The sequence below is a fragment of the Staurois parvus genome, unplaced genomic scaffold (genome assembly GCF_062004578.1).
Source record: "Staurois parvus isolate SC_StPar_1 unplaced genomic scaffold, SC_StPar_1.0 ptg000017l, whole genome shotgun sequence".
Classification (NCBI taxonomy): Eukaryota; Metazoa; Chordata; class Amphibia; order Anura; family Ranidae; genus Staurois; species Staurois parvus.
In genome coordinates this window covers 7,085,639-7,105,211 of record NW_028317813.1, presented here as the reverse complement: position 1 = coordinate 7,105,211, position 19,573 = coordinate 7,085,639, and the positions used below count along the sequence as shown (strand labels likewise).

The 19,573-nt window shown below is 39.3% G+C and overlaps 1 protein-coding gene across 1 annotated transcript in view; it reads left to right on the top strand.

Moving 5' to 3' along the window:
* The window catches only part of ADCY6 (adenylate cyclase 6), a 332,221-nt gene that overhangs the window by 298,394 nt on the left and 14,254 nt on the right, over nucleotides 1-19,573 (top strand). The window contains exons 13-17 of the mRNA XM_089679352.1: nucleotides 2,617-2,714; nucleotides 3,293-3,380; nucleotides 3,464-3,580; nucleotides 3,794-3,952; nucleotides 5,077-5,252. Coding sequence (XP_089535478.1) covers nucleotides 2,617-2,714; nucleotides 3,293-3,380; nucleotides 3,464-3,580; nucleotides 3,794-3,952; nucleotides 5,077-5,252 — 638 coding nt within the window. The remainder of the gene's footprint in view (nucleotides 1-2,616; nucleotides 2,715-3,292; nucleotides 3,381-3,463; nucleotides 3,581-3,793; nucleotides 3,953-5,076; nucleotides 5,253-19,573) is intronic.

The following is a 19,573-nucleotide window of genomic DNA, read 5'->3' as shown; positions in this document are numbered from 1 at the left end:
TCTCTTTTTCTTTCTTTCCCATTCAATTTTTTTCTCTGAAGCTTCTATCAATTTTTGACTGGTTACTACCCTGGGCTATCAAGCGGTTTTCTGATCTGGAGGATGAGGTAACTGCGTCACACCTGTTAAATGATGTGTTCCTGGCCACCTTTTTTTTACCCAAAATGCACACAGCGTATTGCTGCACTCCTGCTGCCATCTTCTGCAGAGACATAGCCAAAGGAACGTGGTCAGTGCCTGGGTTATAGCATCTCCTGTATCCAAACACTCAAATTACCATCCATTTCAATCTTCATTCTGTGTTTAGCTCCCTAGAGATCCCTACACTTAGCAATGGCGGATCACAGGAGCAAGGAAGCTGGGATGAATGGGCCAAATAGTATGCATTCTGCAGACAGCCAACAGGCAACTCAAACCACCTGTCAGGATGATAGCTGTTCCTTTGTACTGGAGTAATGTTCTACTATTACACCATGCCCCATGTGGCACGTCAGGAATGCACCATGGGCCTGTCTGACAAAAGCAGATGCCATTATGTCTGAATTCTTTGGAAAACCTCAGCATTTCTAGAACCTTCATTTTCTAGAAGCCAGAAACTCTACATGTCCTATATTCTCCCTTATCATATTCAGGATACAGAAGTGGGACCTCCTTTACTAGAGAATATTATGGAGGAAAGTATTGTGGACTCTAACTTTGTAGCAAAGAACACAGATGATTTTCATTTCCTTACATTTTATTATGTACAAATTACAGCCTTGTGACAAATGATCTCTACTGTGGACACACTTATTGAAGTGGTGCACACTAGTCTTTGCCTAGCAGCACCTGATTCTCTACATGCACTGATCAATTTGGCACTTTATAAAGACTGTCCCAATCCTCTAAAGGAAAATCGCTCCAATCTGTCATTTCAAAGGGGTTCAAAATTGAGTTTGTACCTCTGCCCCTCCTCACTTTTTGTCTTTTGGTCTGCCAGCTTCAGACCAAAAGAAAGCAGATTTAATGTGCAACTTTTCTTCCAATTGATCCTATAAATTTCCCAATTTAATGTCCTGTGTCATCTTGAGATCTTAAACTGGTGCTCTCAGTTCTTCAGAGAACCCCTGACCACCTTTGAACAACTTAGAAACATTCTGCTGGAAGACCTCAATTGTAAGATTGCCTTCCTGGTAGTCCTTAGGTCAGTTAGGCATGTTTTCTGAGTTAGCAGCTATTTTTTTACAGAGCCCTTTCTTGTTTTGCACAAGAACAAAGTGGTTTTGAGACCAAAATCCTCCTTTGTACCTAAGGTGGTTTCTTCTTTCCACTTTAAAGAGGACACCACCTCTTCTTTCCCTTCTTTCTTGTCCTGCCTCAAAACATAAGGATATTGTCCCACAGTGCTTGGATGTGGTCAGGGATGTCAGGCTCTACCTGGAAGCCCCAGCCCCTGTTCACAAGCCTTAGTTCTGCCTGTAGGCCCTTGTGAAGGGCATTCTGTCTCCCCCTCTACCATTTCCAGGTGGATCAGGCAACTTATCTCCAGAGCCTACATCCTTAGGAGCAGAGTTTCTACTTTGCCTATCAGAGCCTATTCCACCAGGGCTGTTGTGGTCTTTTGGGCTTTTCAGCATCAAGCATCTTCTTCCCAGATTTGTACAGTCACCATCTTATCCTCCGTTCATTACAGTAATTTTCCAAGTCCTACCAGGTGGATGTTCAAGCCTCGGCTAATGCAAGCTTAGACCGTAAGCTGCTTCAAGCTGTTAGCTGATTTTTTTGTTTGGGTTCTTAAACCTTCATTGTACTGTACTCCAAGATAAGGAATTTACAATAAGTCAAAATGTCTTTTATGCTACACAGATAACTTTTTCTGCATTTTAGATGTTTCTGCTTTAAAGCTGTTTTATGTGCATTTAGATGCAATTTTGGCACGTTTAGCTGCATTTGGAGTCTAATCGGATCCTAGACACCATTGAAAAAATCATAACATGCTTTCATGCCTTTACAAATGTCCTCCAATGCATATAAACACAGATTTTTTTAGTGCCAGTGTGAATGAGAGCTAAGAACAGAAGTGAAGGTGTGTGTTATAATTTTTTAAAAATAAATTAATTTTATTCATATACAAGTTGTACAAAATATTTCAGAATAACATTTTTCTTTGTGAAAGCAACCTTTTTATGGCGTGAGCTATATTTATAATGTTCTAGTTTAAGTTTGCTGCCAGTGCAAGATTTCAGTCATTCTAAAATGAAAATTGTTCACACCAGCCCTGGTGCGCAACATTGGTGTGTATTGTGATAAAATGATACAGGCATCATTATGTCACAATGCTTTACAATGTGCTACAAGGAACTGAAGTGCATATAATTATTATAGAAGAGAAAATGGAAGAAGCAAACACTGCAATGTGTTATCACATTGCATGGCAGCACACGTGTGATATGTGCTATTCATTACTATGTTGTGTGTATGAACCAGTCCTGCTCTGATGCATATTTAAATGTATCAAATTAGCTGACCCACAGTACTGTTCTTTTGTAATCTGTAATTGTTTATTAAAGAAAGGGGATTGCTACTTGGAATAATGCTAATTCCCCTTTAAGTTTTCTTTTTTTCTGTATATTTCAGTATTCCAAAAAAGTGGATGATCGCTTTGGAGGTTACGTGGCCTGCACCCTGTTGGTCTTCTGTTTTATTTGTTTTATCCAAATTGTCATCTTTCCCCAGTAAGTCTGTAAATGTTAATTCCTGCCTTTATTCTACAAACTGTGTTTAAGAAGCTTTTGCTTAAATACATACAAACTTCATAATCTCCAAAGGGTCTGTCTGCCTAAATCTGATATGGTCTTATTTGGTAGATTGGTAGCGTTTCATATACAGTATATCTTGAGGGCTGAATTTGTGAGTTGCCTGCACTTAATTTCCTTGATCTGTACACATGCTGTGGCTATTAGGAGTCCTCATTCCTCTTGTTGGCTGTTGTATTTATTTTATATTATGGAGAAAGTAGTAGAGTGGAACACACAAATGTGGGTTAGAACATCTAAAACTCTCAGCTGGGCTGAAAAAAAGAGAGGAAATTATGGCAGGAAGATCTCACTGGCAGTGTTACCAAGATACATAAAATGCCAGGGGATAACAAAGACCAATTTTTTTTTTTTTGCAGTTGTTTTGCTAAATGGCTCAATGTCTACTGCATATAAATATACTAGTAAACATTTAAAGGTACAGGATTCATGAAAATGTAATTTTTTTAAGCATGGCTTTGAGTTCTTCCTTGGGTGACTTTAATTTTCTTGTGCAGTTCCTTTTTAATGCTTGGCGTGTACACAAGCATCTTCATCATTCTGGCCAATATCCTGTTTGTGTGTGCGGTGTACTCATGTATAAAGGTGAGCAATTACAACGATTATGTGTGAAGGAGGTGAAGGTAATTTAATTTTCAGCTGAGACTTCAATTTCACATCTTTTACAGCTTTTCCCAACAGCCTTGCAACAGGTGTCTCGAAAGATTGTCCAGTCTCGAACAAATAGCACCCTCATTGGTATTTTCACCATTTTACTGGTATTCACCTCAGCCTTTGTTAACATGGTGAGCATCTAAAACCTCTATTGTATCATTTTAAGACTGTGTAGCATGTGAAGTTTTCCGTTGCTCTTTCTGGTGCTTTCTGTCATATTCTTTGTGATGCTCTTGTCTTCTTGTCTGTTTAAATTATTATGTTTAAATTAAATTGCGTTTAAATTAAAAATTATTGCTGTTGGTTCACTAGTTGTTGGTTTTTTGTTTGTTTTTTTTTTTAAGTTTGCCTGCAATCACCAGAGCCTCATTGAATGTGCTGCTGAAGAATTGAACATTAGTCGAGATTCCGTCAATGCCTGTGACTTCCAAATGCTCAACTATAATATGAGTATGGAAACTGCTCCCTGCGGCTCTAGTCAGCCATCTTGTAACTTTCCTGAGGTATGGACACTAAGGAATGTTATTGCGTACAGAAAAAAACTAATGCTTTTTGTGGGTAACCTGAGCTTGGCCACAGACCACACCCATGTAACTCTTTGATTGCTAATAGCAACATACTAAAATGCATAAAAGGGAATTTAATTGTGTGAATGCACAATGCTGGTAATCCAGCGTCTTAGTGTCACAATTTATACCATTTTATTAAGCAGGCTGGCTAGTAAGCATTTTAAACCCAACTTTCATTCGTTAACAGAGTGCTGTCTATAGTGTCACCTGCAGTAGTGGGATGCAAGGTATAAAACAAAAGCTAGAGATGGGTCCTGCTGGTAGCCAAACCCCTCTTACTGCAGCTCAAGCCCAGTTTTTTTGCTTTCCCACATGCATGGCTTATAAACATGGGTGCACAATCCCTCCTGCTGAGGGCAAGCGACAGTCGGATTTTGTGTCCTGACAGTTGTCCAAGACGGGACAATACATACAATTTAGGATTTCTTCAGCGAGGTTTTGGGGTTACATAAACAGCCTAAAGGTATAGCAGCTACATTAAGTAACATTTTACAAAACTAGACAGTGTAATTTTACTCTGCTTGGACTCCTTCTCTGTTTTGCATTTAATTATTGGTATAGGTGACAATAGGAGACTGGATTACAACCACTGTGTATCCACAATGGTATTGTGTCCTCAGAGTTCAGTAGGTTATTGTCCACTTAAATCATGACTGATTCCTGGCAATATCTTTGTAGCTAGTAAAAGTCCAGATTGCAAAAAAAATAAATAATAATAATTGCTTGCAGAAGCCACTTTTATTGGCTTACTAAGGTCCCATGTTGTCCTAGTTTGCTAGTAGTTCTGTTATTTGGAAAATTCATTATTTCTTTTAACAACTATGCTTGTTATAAGAAGTCTCTGAGATTTTTTGAAATTTTCAGTTATCCACCTATCTGTGTTTATCATTGTTAAATGGTAATTTATATGAGAGAATGAAAATGTTTAGTCAGCTTTGATAGGCTTGCTCAGCTCAAGAGTTATGAGATGGCTATGTAACTTTTAGGAACATTTTCACTAAACATGCAAACATTGTCTCTTGCACAATCAAGCATTTCTTCCATTTTGTTTTTGACAGTACTTCAACTACAGCATTCTGCTTAGCCTGCTGGCCTGCTCAGTGTTTCTTCAGATCAGCAGCATCGGAAAACTAGCTCTCATGTTGTCCATTCAGGTTATCTACATTATCATCGTAGAAGCGCCTGAGGTTGTTCTCTTTGACAACTATGACCTACTGGTGACTGCAAATGCATTGTAAGTCGTCTATGACATTTGAGATCCTCATATGGTCATTGAAAATGCTTTGTAAACTGTTATACTAGAAACATATTTTTTTTTCATAGAATTATAAGTACTTTAGAACAACAGTGGATTATGATGACCCCCGCTTGGGAATCCTTTATTTATAATTTTCTCATTCTCTGTATAGAATTTGCTGAAGATTTTACTTTAGACTGTTCCATATTTTGCACTGTGATCTACATTATATATTCAGTACATCAACTCCACACTGCTCCACTTTGTACATTGCACTGGTCTTTGTATAGTCCGTGTTATTTTGCTTTATTCATTGTGCTGTTTATATACTTTACTCAGTACACTCTTCCACTTGTACTTCTATTTGTACTGTATGTATTTTACTCCTTCACTCTGTACACTGTTTTGTATGTTGTATACTCCACACTGCTCTGAAGAATTGCCAGAGTGTAATTGTTGCCTTATGATAGTAGCAGACAAATTATATCACCAGAGATTTAGAGAATTCCATACTCTTCAGCTGATGGATGCACTTTTCCTTGCTTGTTAAGGTGAACTGCCTTGACCCTTAACATCTAGTCAGCAGTAACCTTTCAGTAAACTGAAATGCAGTTGGTCCAGTGTGTAATTGACCTTTGTGCCTGAGCTTTGCTGTATTTTCTTGTAGACTGTCTCCCAGCATAAGCCTAACTGAATGGTTTATGAAGATGAAAATCTCTAGGTTTTATGATGCAAATTATGCTACATTTCATTTAGCTTTGATTTCCTAAGCATTATAAGTGTATGGTTCTGAAATTGCCTAATCCATGCAATATTTTGCAAATTTCCCAATGGACATGGCACTACAAAGTCCAAAGTCAATTTCCTAATGTGTTGTGGTTGGTGCCGGAATTGGTCCTGCTTCAAAACACCGGATATGTAGTGCAGGAACCAGAGTTCCTTCTGGCAAAAGGTGGGAACAACTATTCATAAGTGTGGCCTTCTGTGTTTTGTTGAGATTAGAACTGAAGGGCTATGGCCTTACTGCTGTACTGGCATCTTGGCTATGATCTTGGTTTTCCAAAACAGGATTAGACTGAATTTCTTTCAATTCTGCTTGGGACAGAAGTTTCCTTTTTAGTTCTCTGAATAGCAAAACAACACACAAATGTTTGCAGGCATAGTAGATCAGTAAATTCAGTTATTTTGCTCTTTGGTTACTGCACTTCGTTCTTGGTGTTTCTTATGGTAGATTTAGACATGCGTCTAAATTTCCCTTTCCTCTGAAGCCCAATCTGCATTCAGATTGTGCTCCAGTGGCTGCTGACAGGTGGTGAGGAAGTGATGCATTGCCTCCTCACTGCCTGTTTTAACCACATTTTTGCAGACAAACGCCCCACAACCGCTTCCCCATTTACTTAAATGCATATTGATTAGCAGGCTGGCTGCCCACTAATCAGTACATGTTGGAGGCAAGTGAAGCATTGCGGCCCCGGCATGTATATATCTCCGCCCACTGCTTAATGCAGCTTAAAGTGATAATAAAGGCAATTTCATAAAGCTGCGACTCGGCCCCACCCCCTCTTTCTCCTCATTCAATTGCTGACTGTGATTGACAACAGCGAGAGTCAATGGCTCCCACTGCTGTCTCAGCCAGTGAGGAGGGAGATTCCCCTCCCCGAAGAGCCAAAGCTCTGGTGCACATTGCTCGATCGTGATGGGGCTCAGGTAAATATTAGGGGGGCTGAGTGACTGCTGCACACTATTCAACTCAAACTGAGTGTATGATGAAATAAAATTATAAGCAACAATGACTTTTTCTAGTGAATATCAGCCTAACCCTGTTCTCATTCCTGATTCCTCTCCCTTTTGTTCATTCTAATGTTTTTATTTTTATTATAAAATGACAACAATTTATGAAGCTGTATACATTGACATCAGTCCCTGCCCTCAAGGAGCTTACAAAATAAGGGCCCTATGTCACATGTGTATATACATACTGTACATGCACACACACATTAGGGCCAATTTAGACAGGAGCCAATTAACCTCCCAGCATGTCTTTAAAATGTGGGGGGAAACCGGGGTACCCATTTGAAACCCACACAAGCACAGTGAGAACATACAAACTCAATGCAGATAGTAGTAACTAGATTGGGAATTGGAAACATGGACATTTTAGGCACCACAATGAACATTATATTTGTATAAAAAATATATAATTTTATTAATACATGATTAAAACAGCTTAAAACATGATTATAAGCACACCCAGTAAAGATGGAAGTGTTACCTCTTGATCACATATAATCAATATTATAAATGAATAGTGTAGCGCTCAAAATAAATAATATGAATAAGTGACCAATTCATAGAATAAACATGATCCAAAAAATACCCCTACAATCAAAAACTACCTTATAGTAATAGTGAAAATAATATAAATAGTGTCAACTTATCATAAGTAATTAAATTTCATATTGAACATTGGTGTTCACACTCTATATAAATAAACCAAGTGTCTAAAAAATTACATAACGTGCTCACACTCCTACTATACAATGAAATAACCAGGTTATCATAAAGCCTTAATAAGGATAAAAGTGCTATAATGCCAAAAAAAAGTGCAAACAAGTGTCCCGAGGAAGTCACGAGCAGACAGTGACGTAACGCCTAGGTTCGCGAGTCCGCAGTTACCGGTGCGTGGTGACGCACTTCCGGCGTGCGACGCCATCTTGCTAGACTCAAGAAGTCCCATACGCATGCAGTGTACCCACACATCGGTGAGGAGGGAGGACTGCTGGGAATGTGAGTGTTATTCCTGTAACTTTTAATAAATGTGTCGTTTGTGTTGAAATACTACACTTAGAGGCTTTTTTCTTTCTGGGCTCACTGGATGAGTGAGCCATTGTCCTTCAGAGATACCTTGACTGAGTAGGGGAATTAGGAGCCCCATAAGGAGATCCACTGAAAGAAGGAAGCTGCTGGCCTGTATGAATTAAGGATCCAGGGTGATCCTGCAAGCCTGTTGGCCCCTAGGGGTCATTCGGAGGAGGTGAGGAGGCAATTTAGCCACCATAAGGAGAAGATTTTGGCACAATCACGGATAGATCAGTGGTCACTACATATGACTTTTATCCTTATTAAGGCTTTATGATAACCTGGTTATTTCATTGTATAGTAGGAGTGTGAGCACGTTATGTAATTTTTTTAGACACTTGGTTTATTTATATAGAGTGTGAACACCAATGTTCAATATGAAATTTAATTACTTATGATAAGTTGACACTATTTATATTATTTTCACTATTACTATAAGGTAGTTTTTGATTGTAGGGGTATTTTTTGGATCATGTTTATTCTATGAATTGGTCACTTATTCATATTCATTATTTATTTTGAGCGCTACACTATTCATTTATATTATTTTACACTGTGTTGGGTATCAGTTGATGAGTGTTGGCAGCTTAAGGCTAGTTTTCTCCATTTATAGCGCAGGAGGACCTCTGATTTTTTTTTTATATAATCAATATTGCACAATGCACAACCAAAATTATGATGAGGGGTGCCACCATCACTTCAGATCTGCTCCACATGTTTCACAAAGAGTCACTTCTTCGGAAGCAATAGGTGTAATGTTTTAAAGTAATATGTATAGAGAGGGCAGGTGTGGGAGTGCAAAAAGTCAAGGCACATCAACGACAAGAAGGATGCCAGGCACATGATGTCTTTAAATATTAGATGCTAAAAAAGAGACTTGTCTGCCTGGATCACTCTTTTAATGCAGAACATGTCTAGTTGTAAGCCCCCTCCATCCCTCCATAGACTTGTCCAAGGGAGATGATATGCTGCCGACAGCACTGCGTTCCTCATTTTTTAATAAAAGTTTAATGTGTATTGCGGTGCCTAAAAAGTCCATGTTTCCAGTTCCTAATCTAGTTAGTTCGGTGTACAAAATAGGACATGGCACCTAATCTTGAAATTGGTATATGAGATTCCACACCACCACCTAGTAGTCTCTCAGATCTTTGATTATCAACGCAGATAGTGCCCTGCAGAGTGTTTTACGGAGGATCCCAATCAGTTAATGCCTGCTGTTAGGCAGAAGTGCTACCCACTAAGCCACTGTGATGTGGTCTCACTCACCAGCAGTGATGCTTGGGAGGCTGGCTCAGCATTTACAGGGAAAGAGTATAAAATGTAAGTTATTTATTTGTATTTATTGATCTATTGATTGGATTCATATACACTTTTTACTGACAGGAACCTTTGTTTATGCCTCTTTTTCATATGCTTACTCTTCACTTCCCAGGTTTATGATACGATAATGCAGGCAGTATCCCAGTATCCAGATGTACATCTTTTAATTTTAATTTTTATATAGCTTTGACATAGTGCTTTATCGGATGTATAAATTTATCATTTCCTCTCTAATGAAGGAGCCTCAGAGTTAATGTCCTTACCATGCTCTCCAGCTTTGAAAGGAAGACATTATACGTATGGCTTGTTGCAATAAACCATATCACTTTGCAAATACCATGCAGATATTGTGCCATGTGGCATTGGCACCGCCAGTCCATCACTGCGTGGTAAGAGTATTAACTACTTAGCCACCATGTGAGATCAACAGAAATGGCTACATTTATGTTAGACTATTCAGTAGTGAACATCTAATATCATTTGATTCTTAACAAAAAGAGCCTACTGCCTCTCAGAAGCCTTGTTCATATGCGCTTCTTCCTTGACAATTCCTCCAGGCACTCCAGTTTTGGAGTAAATTTGATGTAAAGTAATCTTTGCACACATCATTACAGATGAGTGCTCTGTGATTTATGAGGAGCTTCTCTGGAGCTTGTAACCCTTTCTTGGTTTCTTCATTCTTTAAACTACTAAAGTTAAAGTGACAGTGATTTAGATTAGTTAGCTGTTGATTTTCACTAACAATTTTTAATCTAAGCTTTTTATCTACCAATTAAAAATTCTTTTTTAAGGGACACTATTATTTAATTAGTAAACCAAGGCCTCTAAGAAGGAGAGTATGGAAGGAAGGCGCTATGGTTTTGTCTTTATGATCATCCAGGTTTGGCCTAGTATCACACTGTAGTGGGTGTAGAAATTCATGTATTTCACACGTTTTCCTGCAGCTAAAAGCACTGTTTTTTAGCAGACGCAAGGGGATGCCATTAACTCTTAATGGCACCCCCTACACATCAGTAACACAGCGTGTTTTCAGGTGCATGAAATCACATAGTGCTATGCAGTTTCATGCAGCCACATTTTAAAAAAGGGTCAGGGACTTTTTCCCTGCAGAAAACAGTTACAGCAGTCCATTAAAATGAATGGGCTGCTGTGCCCATGCAAACGCGAGCTGCACCACCTGCACAGTTGTGAACCTAGACTAGGTGTATTTTGAAATTATTCTATTTAAACTCTATGTACTGTGAAAGCTGTGCCCAAAAAAGGCAAGCAGATGTGAAAGGACTAATCACTAGTACTGCCTGTAGGCTACCTGCAGCTGAACTGTTCCCAATTATAGAATTATACGTACTTTAAAGCAGAACTACATCCTTCGGTACTTGCCTTCCCTGCAGCGATGTGACTTCCACACGTTCCCTCACCATGCTGACATCTTCTCCATGACTTTATCTGGATTCAGGGTCTTCAGACATCTTTGTTGAGCTGGCCAGGATAACATAACTCCCACAAAAGGTCAAGGGAGTTAATTCATTGCAGCACCGAGATGTGTTGTGAATGTACACTGAGCTGTGACTATTTTAAAGCAAGGTAAAGGAAGATAAGAAGCCTTTATTACAAAAGAACACTATATTGTGGCGCAAGCTGTCAAACTATAACTCCTCTAAAATGGATGTGCAGTAAAGAATTCATAAAGGCCATGTAGGAAACATCAGGGGCTATCTCAGCTGGCTTCCAACACTGAACGCTGAAGGAATCTCTAAAGCAGCAAAAAGTAACAGCAGAGGTCGCATCTAAGTGCAGTAAGAAACTCACATTTATTGATTAAAAACGACAACTGCCAACTCACATTTGCTATGGAGAACCACGCCTGTCATATGAAACTTATCTACTGGGGACTGTGCACATAGCAGAGGTAATCCAGTCCAAAAACTCTGTTCTTCAATCGGCCAGGAAATACTCAGGGAGCAATGCGAGTCAGACAGCTATAGGAAATTCCTGTGTGATGTCAGACGCTGGTGGGTGTGGAGAACGTATGGCTACATGTTTTGAGGCTGCTCAGACTCTTTCTCAATGCATGGGATTGCCAGGGAGGACTATAAGACACAATATGTGACCAAAATAAAGCTCAAATGGTAAAATTAAAAACTAAAATGAGCCTGCTTGGTGCAACTGAATATGCTAAATAATACATAAGATAAAAGACTAAAGTACATGCATGTATAGAAAATACAACGGCATGATTAAAGATATCAAAACTTAACACAAATGAAATATAGACATATATAAATAACACAAAATAAATAAGGTAAGAATCTAAAATATATGATCATGTAAGAATCACCATAGCAAATAGGAGGCATTGAAACTTGTCACAAACAAAATATATACGTATAGAAGTATATGCACCTACATATAAAGCCTATTGACACAAAGAATAGCTTGTATTATAGGTACAATTATTAAATGCTAGTTTGCCTGTAAGAGTATACATTATATAACGTTATCTTGGTTGTAAATATTTCACATGAAGTTGTGATCATGTGGGAAGATGTTTTCCTGCAGACCTGCTGTCAGCATTCAGCAGAAGCACAAAGCAGAAAATGTGTGATAGAGGAGTGTAACAGTTTACAGTCAGTTATTGGGCAAAAAACACAGATGTTATAAAGTGCCTGCCAACTACTTATATGTGCTTAGGACTTCAGTGACAACATTTCTTTCAAGAGTTCCAAGCTGTGACCCTGTTGTAGCCATTACTGTCTCATTCAGCTTTGGGGCAACTTATTTTAAACAGGAGAGTTTGACTACTTTATTTGCCTTGTGAATGACCAACACAGGCTGGAAAAACTAGGAAGGAATGACCATGAAGAGAAATACACAACTATTGGAGTTTAAAGTGGTTCTAAAGCCAAAACATGTTTTAACTTAAAGGAGAAGTATAGCCAAAGCTATTTTGTCTATACCTCTCCTGTAGGTCACAGGAGTGCAGTTTATTTTTCACTCCTATGACTCGTTTTCCACCTACATCAGGCTAAAGTCAGCCGGCCCAACCTGGACTGGTACCTGGCTCAGCCTCTCAGCGTTCTGCCAAGAGCCAGCCCCTCCTGCCACCTGCACAGCCCAGCACTCCAGTGAGTGCTGTGGGAGCAGATCACTGGAGACGGACAGTCATGGCTCTCTGCTCAGAGTGCAGGGGGAGAACTCAGCAATCAGCAGCCTTTGATCGTCGGGGGACAGATGCAGCATCGGATTGATGCTGCATCCACCTAGGAGAGTATAAAATGTTTTTTTTTGTTAAGCCCATGCTTCTCTTTTAACCACTAAACCTTCAGAAGGTTTTACCCCTGCCTTCATGATCAGGACATTTTTTATTATTCAGCACTGTGCTACTTTAAGTGGCAATTGCTTGGTCATGTGGAACTGTACCCAAATTAAATTTAGATAATTTTTTTTTCACACAGAGATTTATTTTGGTGGCATTCAATCGCCAATGGGTTTTGTATTTTTTCCTATAAAAAAAAAAAAAACACCAAAAATTAAAAATTTTTTTTTTTTTCATTTCTGTTATAAAATTTTGCAAATAATATTTCTTCATAGATTTAGGCCAAAGGTCTAAATGACATACATACCAGTATGTCACTTTAGCCTGGAGCTGTCACCCACCCACAGTAAATGTACTGTGGGCGGGTGACAAGTGGTTAATGCATCCCCTGCATTAGGGTAAAGAACGTTTTATAGCTTCCTGTCATCCTCCACCTCACTAAATACTTACCTGAGGCCGCAATCGATCCAGCACTGTGCATGAGTGGATCTCTTCCCTCTCCTTTTGTGCTCTTCACACAATGACTTGGGCAGCAGCAGGAGCCATTGGCTCCTTCTACTGTCAGTCAAATGCCATGAGGAGGAAGTTGGAGGCGGGGGCCAATCCATGCTGTTTGTACCTATTGAGTGCCCCCAGAGCCAGCAGGAGCCAAGATCGCCGGTGGGAGAGCTCAGAAGAGGGGGCGTTCAGGTCTGCTCTGTGCAACCATTGCACAGAGCAGGTGAATATAGCAATTTTATTATTTTAATTAAAAAAAATTACCTTTTAGTTCCACTTTAACCCACTGGGTTAAATTCTGTATTGGTTGGCTGTCTAACTATTAACCACTTTAAGACCGCCTGTAATGTACTGCGGACTGGTTGCAGCTACATGCAAATTGACGTATCGGTACGTTGCTCTGCCTTTTCCTAGCACAAGGGGGCACAGTCTGATTCATAACAGCTTTGCTTCTCTTCCCGGTGAACTGTGATTGGCCCACAGCTCTCACATGATACATGGAGCCAATCACAGCACCCTGTACCATGTGAACAACTGGAGCCAATCACTGATCACTGTATTATGAACTTACCCATTCATGACAGTTGACAGTGAGTTTTGCATTGCAGCGCAATAATCTTCATTGCTCCTGCAATGCAAAGTGTAACATTGCACTACTCTGATTTTTTTTTTTTTTTAAGGTTTTTTATATTTTTAACACTTGCCAACTGCCCGCCCACAATGTGCAGGTGAGCGACAGCTTTGAGCAAAGCGATGTACCCTTATATTGCTTTCTTTTTCCGGGTGTGCGCCCTCCACTGCCCCCCCTGTTAGTCCAGGGAGAGAAGAAAGAACACGGCACTGAGTAAAAGCACTACGTTTTACACACACATTAGATTAGCACATTTAACCCTTTGCCTGCCCCTGTTAACCTTTTGATCACCCCCTCACCCAACCAGTGCTGTTAGCACAGTGTCAGTATATAGAATTCTTCACTGATCACTGTATTAATGCCACTAGCAACATCAGATAGTGTCCAGGTCTGTAAGCTCCCCTTGCAGCCAGGGTCAGCTAGCGTTAGATTGCACACTATCGCTCTCACACTATAGGTCGTTAATCACCGTCAATACTATTATATTGTTTGTATGGATCAATATATAATTCATTGTGGGCCAAAGCAATTTATACACACGACTATACATGGTCGCCCACTCAAATTTAGTACTTGCCAGACAATCTGCATGGAAACCTATCATGGTTTCTGAATTTAAAACTTTTTTTGAGTCTAACCCTCAACATGGACATTACAAAAAAGAATGAATTGCGGTCATATTGGTCCACAGACCCGATCCATCATATGTCCATGTTCTCTGCCCAACAAGGACCAGCAACATTCTGTTACCTTGCTGGAATTTAAGTGGTTATACCGGGATGATGCCTACAGCTACAGGCATAATTCTGGTATTGTTTTTTTCAGCTGGGGGTCAGCTTTCATGTAAAAGCAATCCTAGTGGCTTTGTTTTTCAAGCAGTGGGAAGGGACACCCACACTCAGTCCCATGTCAGTATGTAAACAGAGATTGCACCAGGCATGTGAGGTATCACTGCGAACATCTGGTCAAGGGCAGTAATTCTAGTACTAGAACTCCTGTAAATATAAAGTGGTGACCTGTAAAAGCTTTTAAAGTGCCATTTATCGATATAAAAAATGTACGTAGTTTGTCACCATTGCACAGGCGTGTCCAGTTTCAAAGCATGGTAAGTTTACTTACTCGGTGTAACATCATCTTTTATATCTGATCAAACAATTTGGTAATATGCTGTGTTTCTGTGCATTAAAATTCCAAAATAGTGTATTTTTTCCAAAAAATTTGCGTTTTAAAAATTACGGCGCACATACTGTGTGACAGATTTCAAAACCCACTGTTTTATTCTCAAAGGCCTTCGCTTAAAAAATATATATATATATATATATATATATATATATATATATAATGTTTCTGGGTTCAAAGTAATTTTCTAGAAAAAAAAGGTTTTTCATGTAAACAAAAAGTGTCAGAAAAGGCTTTGTCTTCAAGTGGTAAAAAGAGTGGGTGATGTGTGGCATAAGCTTCTAATGTTGGCCCTGAAATGCCAGGATACTAGAAACACCCCTCCAAATAAGTAGACACTCCAAGGTATTTGCTAAGGAGCATGGTGAGTGTTTTGTAGATATCATTTGTTGCCACAAGTTTGTGGAAAATGAAGAACGAAAATGTATTTTTTCTTTTTCAAAACCCTGTAACAAAAATGATATCTGCAAAATACTCATCATGCCTCTTATCAAAATCCTTGGGGTATCTACTTTTCAAAAAGGGGTCATTTGGGATGGGGGTATGGGTGTTTGTACTATCCTGGCATTTTAGGGCCTCCAACACTGTGATAGGTAGTAAGGAAGTGATATGAGAAAACATGCCCTTTGAAAGCCTGAAGGTGGTCATTGGGTTTTGGTGTACTGTATGTGGGTAGGCTGCAAAAAAGTATCACATGTGGTATCCCCATACTTGGGAGAAGTAGCAGAATGTGTTTTGGGGTATTATTCTACATACACAAATGGCATGCATGAGCCATATAATTTAAGTAACAACTTTGTATTAAAACAAAATTGTAATTTTTCCAAACATTTATGGCAAATAATATAATCTTCCATGAGCTCAACATGTCTCTCAGCAAATTCCTTGGTGTGTCTACATTTCAAAAATGGGTAATTTGGGGGTGTTTGTAGTGCCCTAGCATTCAAGAAATGTGATAGGCCGTCAGAAAGTAAAAGCTGCGTAAATTCCAATATATAACTTTCACACAAACCAAGTAATATACATATACGTATTAGGATTTTTTTCTACCAAAGACATGTAGCAGAATACATTATGGCCTAAATTCATGATTAACTTTGAGTTTATTGGTTATTTTTTAGAACTAAAAGTAGAAAATATTGTTTATTGGTTATTTTTTTCATATTTTCAGTCTTTTCATTAATATCACAAAAAATACAAAACCCAGTGGTGATAAAATACCACCAAAATAAAGCTCTATTTGTGTGAAAAAAGGTCATAAATATCGTTTGGGTACAGTGTTGCATGACCGCACAATTACCAGTTGAAATTGTGCAGCACTGAATAGCAAAAAATGGCCTAGCCATGAAGGGAAGTAAATCTTCCGGAGCTGATGTGGTTAATATATTTAGTGTTTGGAAACACCAAACATTTAGTGATTGGGAACCTGCAGTTTAGTAAGAATCCTTTAGATTCACACCAATGCGGTGCGGGAAACGCTGCGGATCCTGTGTGTTTCATGGCATGGCAATCACATCGCATTCATGCGATCTGGTGCGGGTATCAGTAATAAATGATACCCGAAACAGATAGCAAAACGCGTTACAATTGACAGAAATCGCATCGCATGGGTGAGAACACTCTTGTGATGCCATTCAGGTGCTGATTTAAAAAGGGTCCTGCACCTTTTTGGTGCAGATGCGATTTGAGCCATACAAAATGTGTGGCTCAAAATGCACCGCACAGATATTTGCATGTAATTCGCACAGCAATGTGATTCCTGTGCGAATTACATGCCGTGTCCCACACGGCATAGTGTGAACCTGGGCATAGAGGAGTTTCTAATAACTTTTTTGTCTCTGTTACAAAATTCAGCATGGATACCACATAAGCATGGCAGGAATAGCCAGTCATCAGTAAGGCCTCGTTCACACAGGCATACTTAAGCATTCATCCATGTGAGGGCCGTGTTTTGCCTGCAGGGGATGCACAGGTGTTCCATGCAGGCAGTTCCATAACCAATTTGACAGCCATGTGGGTGCGGGTCTCTCAGTGCAGACAGTGTGAGTTGGGGGACACACAACCATACGAATGTCAAATAGAGAGCAGTGGCTGTGTCCATGCAGCCTCTGCTTCCCAGTTGAAATTAATAGGACTGCCTGCATATGCACACACAGAACACCTGTGCAGGCAAAACTCATCCCTCAAACAGGTGTATGCCTAAGTACGCCCATGTGAATGAGAACTTAAAACTGTATTCAAATTATTATTGGTGTCCTATTCTAATAAGCCTGTGCTTGCAGTACCTATCTGCACCAGTCCCTTCAGGCCACCTCACCACCCTGTATAGCATAGATATGAATGATTGACCATATCAACTATTGATTATGCAAAGATCACCTGGAGTTTGTTTGGATTATGTCCGCATGTCCAACCACCCCCTTATGTCTGTGGTTTGCTATACCATGTTGGTCTTTGTTCATTTTGTGACTATGCTTTCAGTTAAACAAGGTGATATCCAGTCACTTGATTTGATCCATTCAGGTTAGTAATATAAACACACAGGTCAAATATTCACCCAGTGAATATAAACAAACTCTTCTGTTATGGTTCATTCATGTTTGTTATCACATCAGCTACTCTCTAAACACTGGTCAACTCCTTTTTGTCTTTGTATTAATATATAAGCAGTGGTAGTGCTTGTTTGTTTGAGATCTATCTCAGGGCCTGGATTTCAAGGCCAGTATGTGTGAAGGATAAATAAATATTCTTGTACGCATAACATGTTATCACAACCTTATCAGACATCTATTAAAAACTCTGCTGTACATGTCTTTTATTCCCTGGGAAACTAAACAAGAAATCTGAAGACCTAAAACCTAATGCAGCAGATTAGAGATCTTCTATGCATGGTTCAGTCCTCTGTTTTGAGTCTGTCTTGAGACTATATTGTCAGTTTATATTGTCATTAGATCTTCATGTCAAGAGCTCACCTCAGACATTATATAGAGGTTATGGGCAGGATCCACCTATCAAAGTATGATGACATACTGTACACCAATCAGTCATAATTTTATGACCACCCACATAATATTAAGTAGGTCCCCCTTTTGCTGCCAAAACAGCCACTAGACCTCTAAAGGTATGCTGGGGTATTTAACACCAAGCCCTCAGTAGCAGATCCCTTAAAGTGTTACTAAACCCACAACAGTAAAATCAGTCTATATATGCAGTAAAGCATGCTTGTTATACTAACTGTGGAACCTAAGGGGTTAATCCTCTGCATTGTGTAAAAACTCAGTTTGATCCTATCTCTTATCTATCCCTTCTTCCAGTGTTCCCCTCTTATCTCCTGATAAGCAATATCATGTGGAGACGCTCTCCACATGCTCAGTTTGGTGTGTATTGCTAGAGAGGTTTTTTTTTTTTTATTCTTGGGAGGGTGCATGTGATCAGCACAGAGCCAATCAGCACTGTCCAGACATAGATCAGGGGTTCTGCATCCTCCTAGAGCAGAATGAAAACTCCTCCTACAAGCTTTAACGGGTGCTCGGCTGAACACTGATAGAAGTCACAAGACTGCTCCAACTACTGATGAGAAAAAGTATTTAACAGTTTATACACTGCTCAAAAAAATTAAAGGATCACTTTGAAAACACATCATATCTCAATGGGGAAAAAAATCATGCTGTACTACTACTGATATGCGTAAACCTCAAAAAAAGAAAACTCAATATAGAGCATTATCCCACATAAATATAAAAAAAAAATATAATCATCCAGTGTTACTAAAGTATCACCCCACTTAGTGTCCACATCTAAATGGCTGTATTAAACACCCTTACCCTATCAAAACTTGTATATAACTTCCAATCTTATACTAGTCTAAAAAAACGTGCTCCAATCAGTCCTTTTCTCTTCTTCAATTTTTTAACTCCAAAAAAAGCAAATAATAGTGCAATATCCTTTTGGATACCAAAAAGTGCTTCCCTTATATTCACGGTATAAGTGTAAATGTGCAATGCACTCCCCGTCACCTTACACACATACACCTTACCGGACTAAACACTTTCATAAACGTAAATGGCTCTTCTCATCCGATCATCCCTGCTCTGTTCACTCTCCATATGGTAGCATTGTAAGGGTTAAAAACAAAGTCTTTATAGTGCAGTAAGTCATGATAAAAGGGGTTTACTTTAATAAAGTTATGCTTACAATAAAACAAATGAAAAAAGCTTTACTCCTCCATAATAGGGAACATGAATCCTCAGAAAATATCAGTCAGTTAATAAAAACCTCAATCATGATAGCCGCTCCACAACTTCTTGTTTTACGTCTGACGTCGCATCCATGACGCGTTTCATCACTTCCGACTTCTTCACAAGAGACAAAACGTGTCAAGGATGTGACTTTGGACATAGTGAATGCAGGGTTCTGGGTTTAGTAACACTTTAATTCCTGTAGGTAACGATGTTTGGCCTCTATGGATTGGACTTGTTTTTCCAGCACATCCCACAGAATTGAGATCTGGAGGCC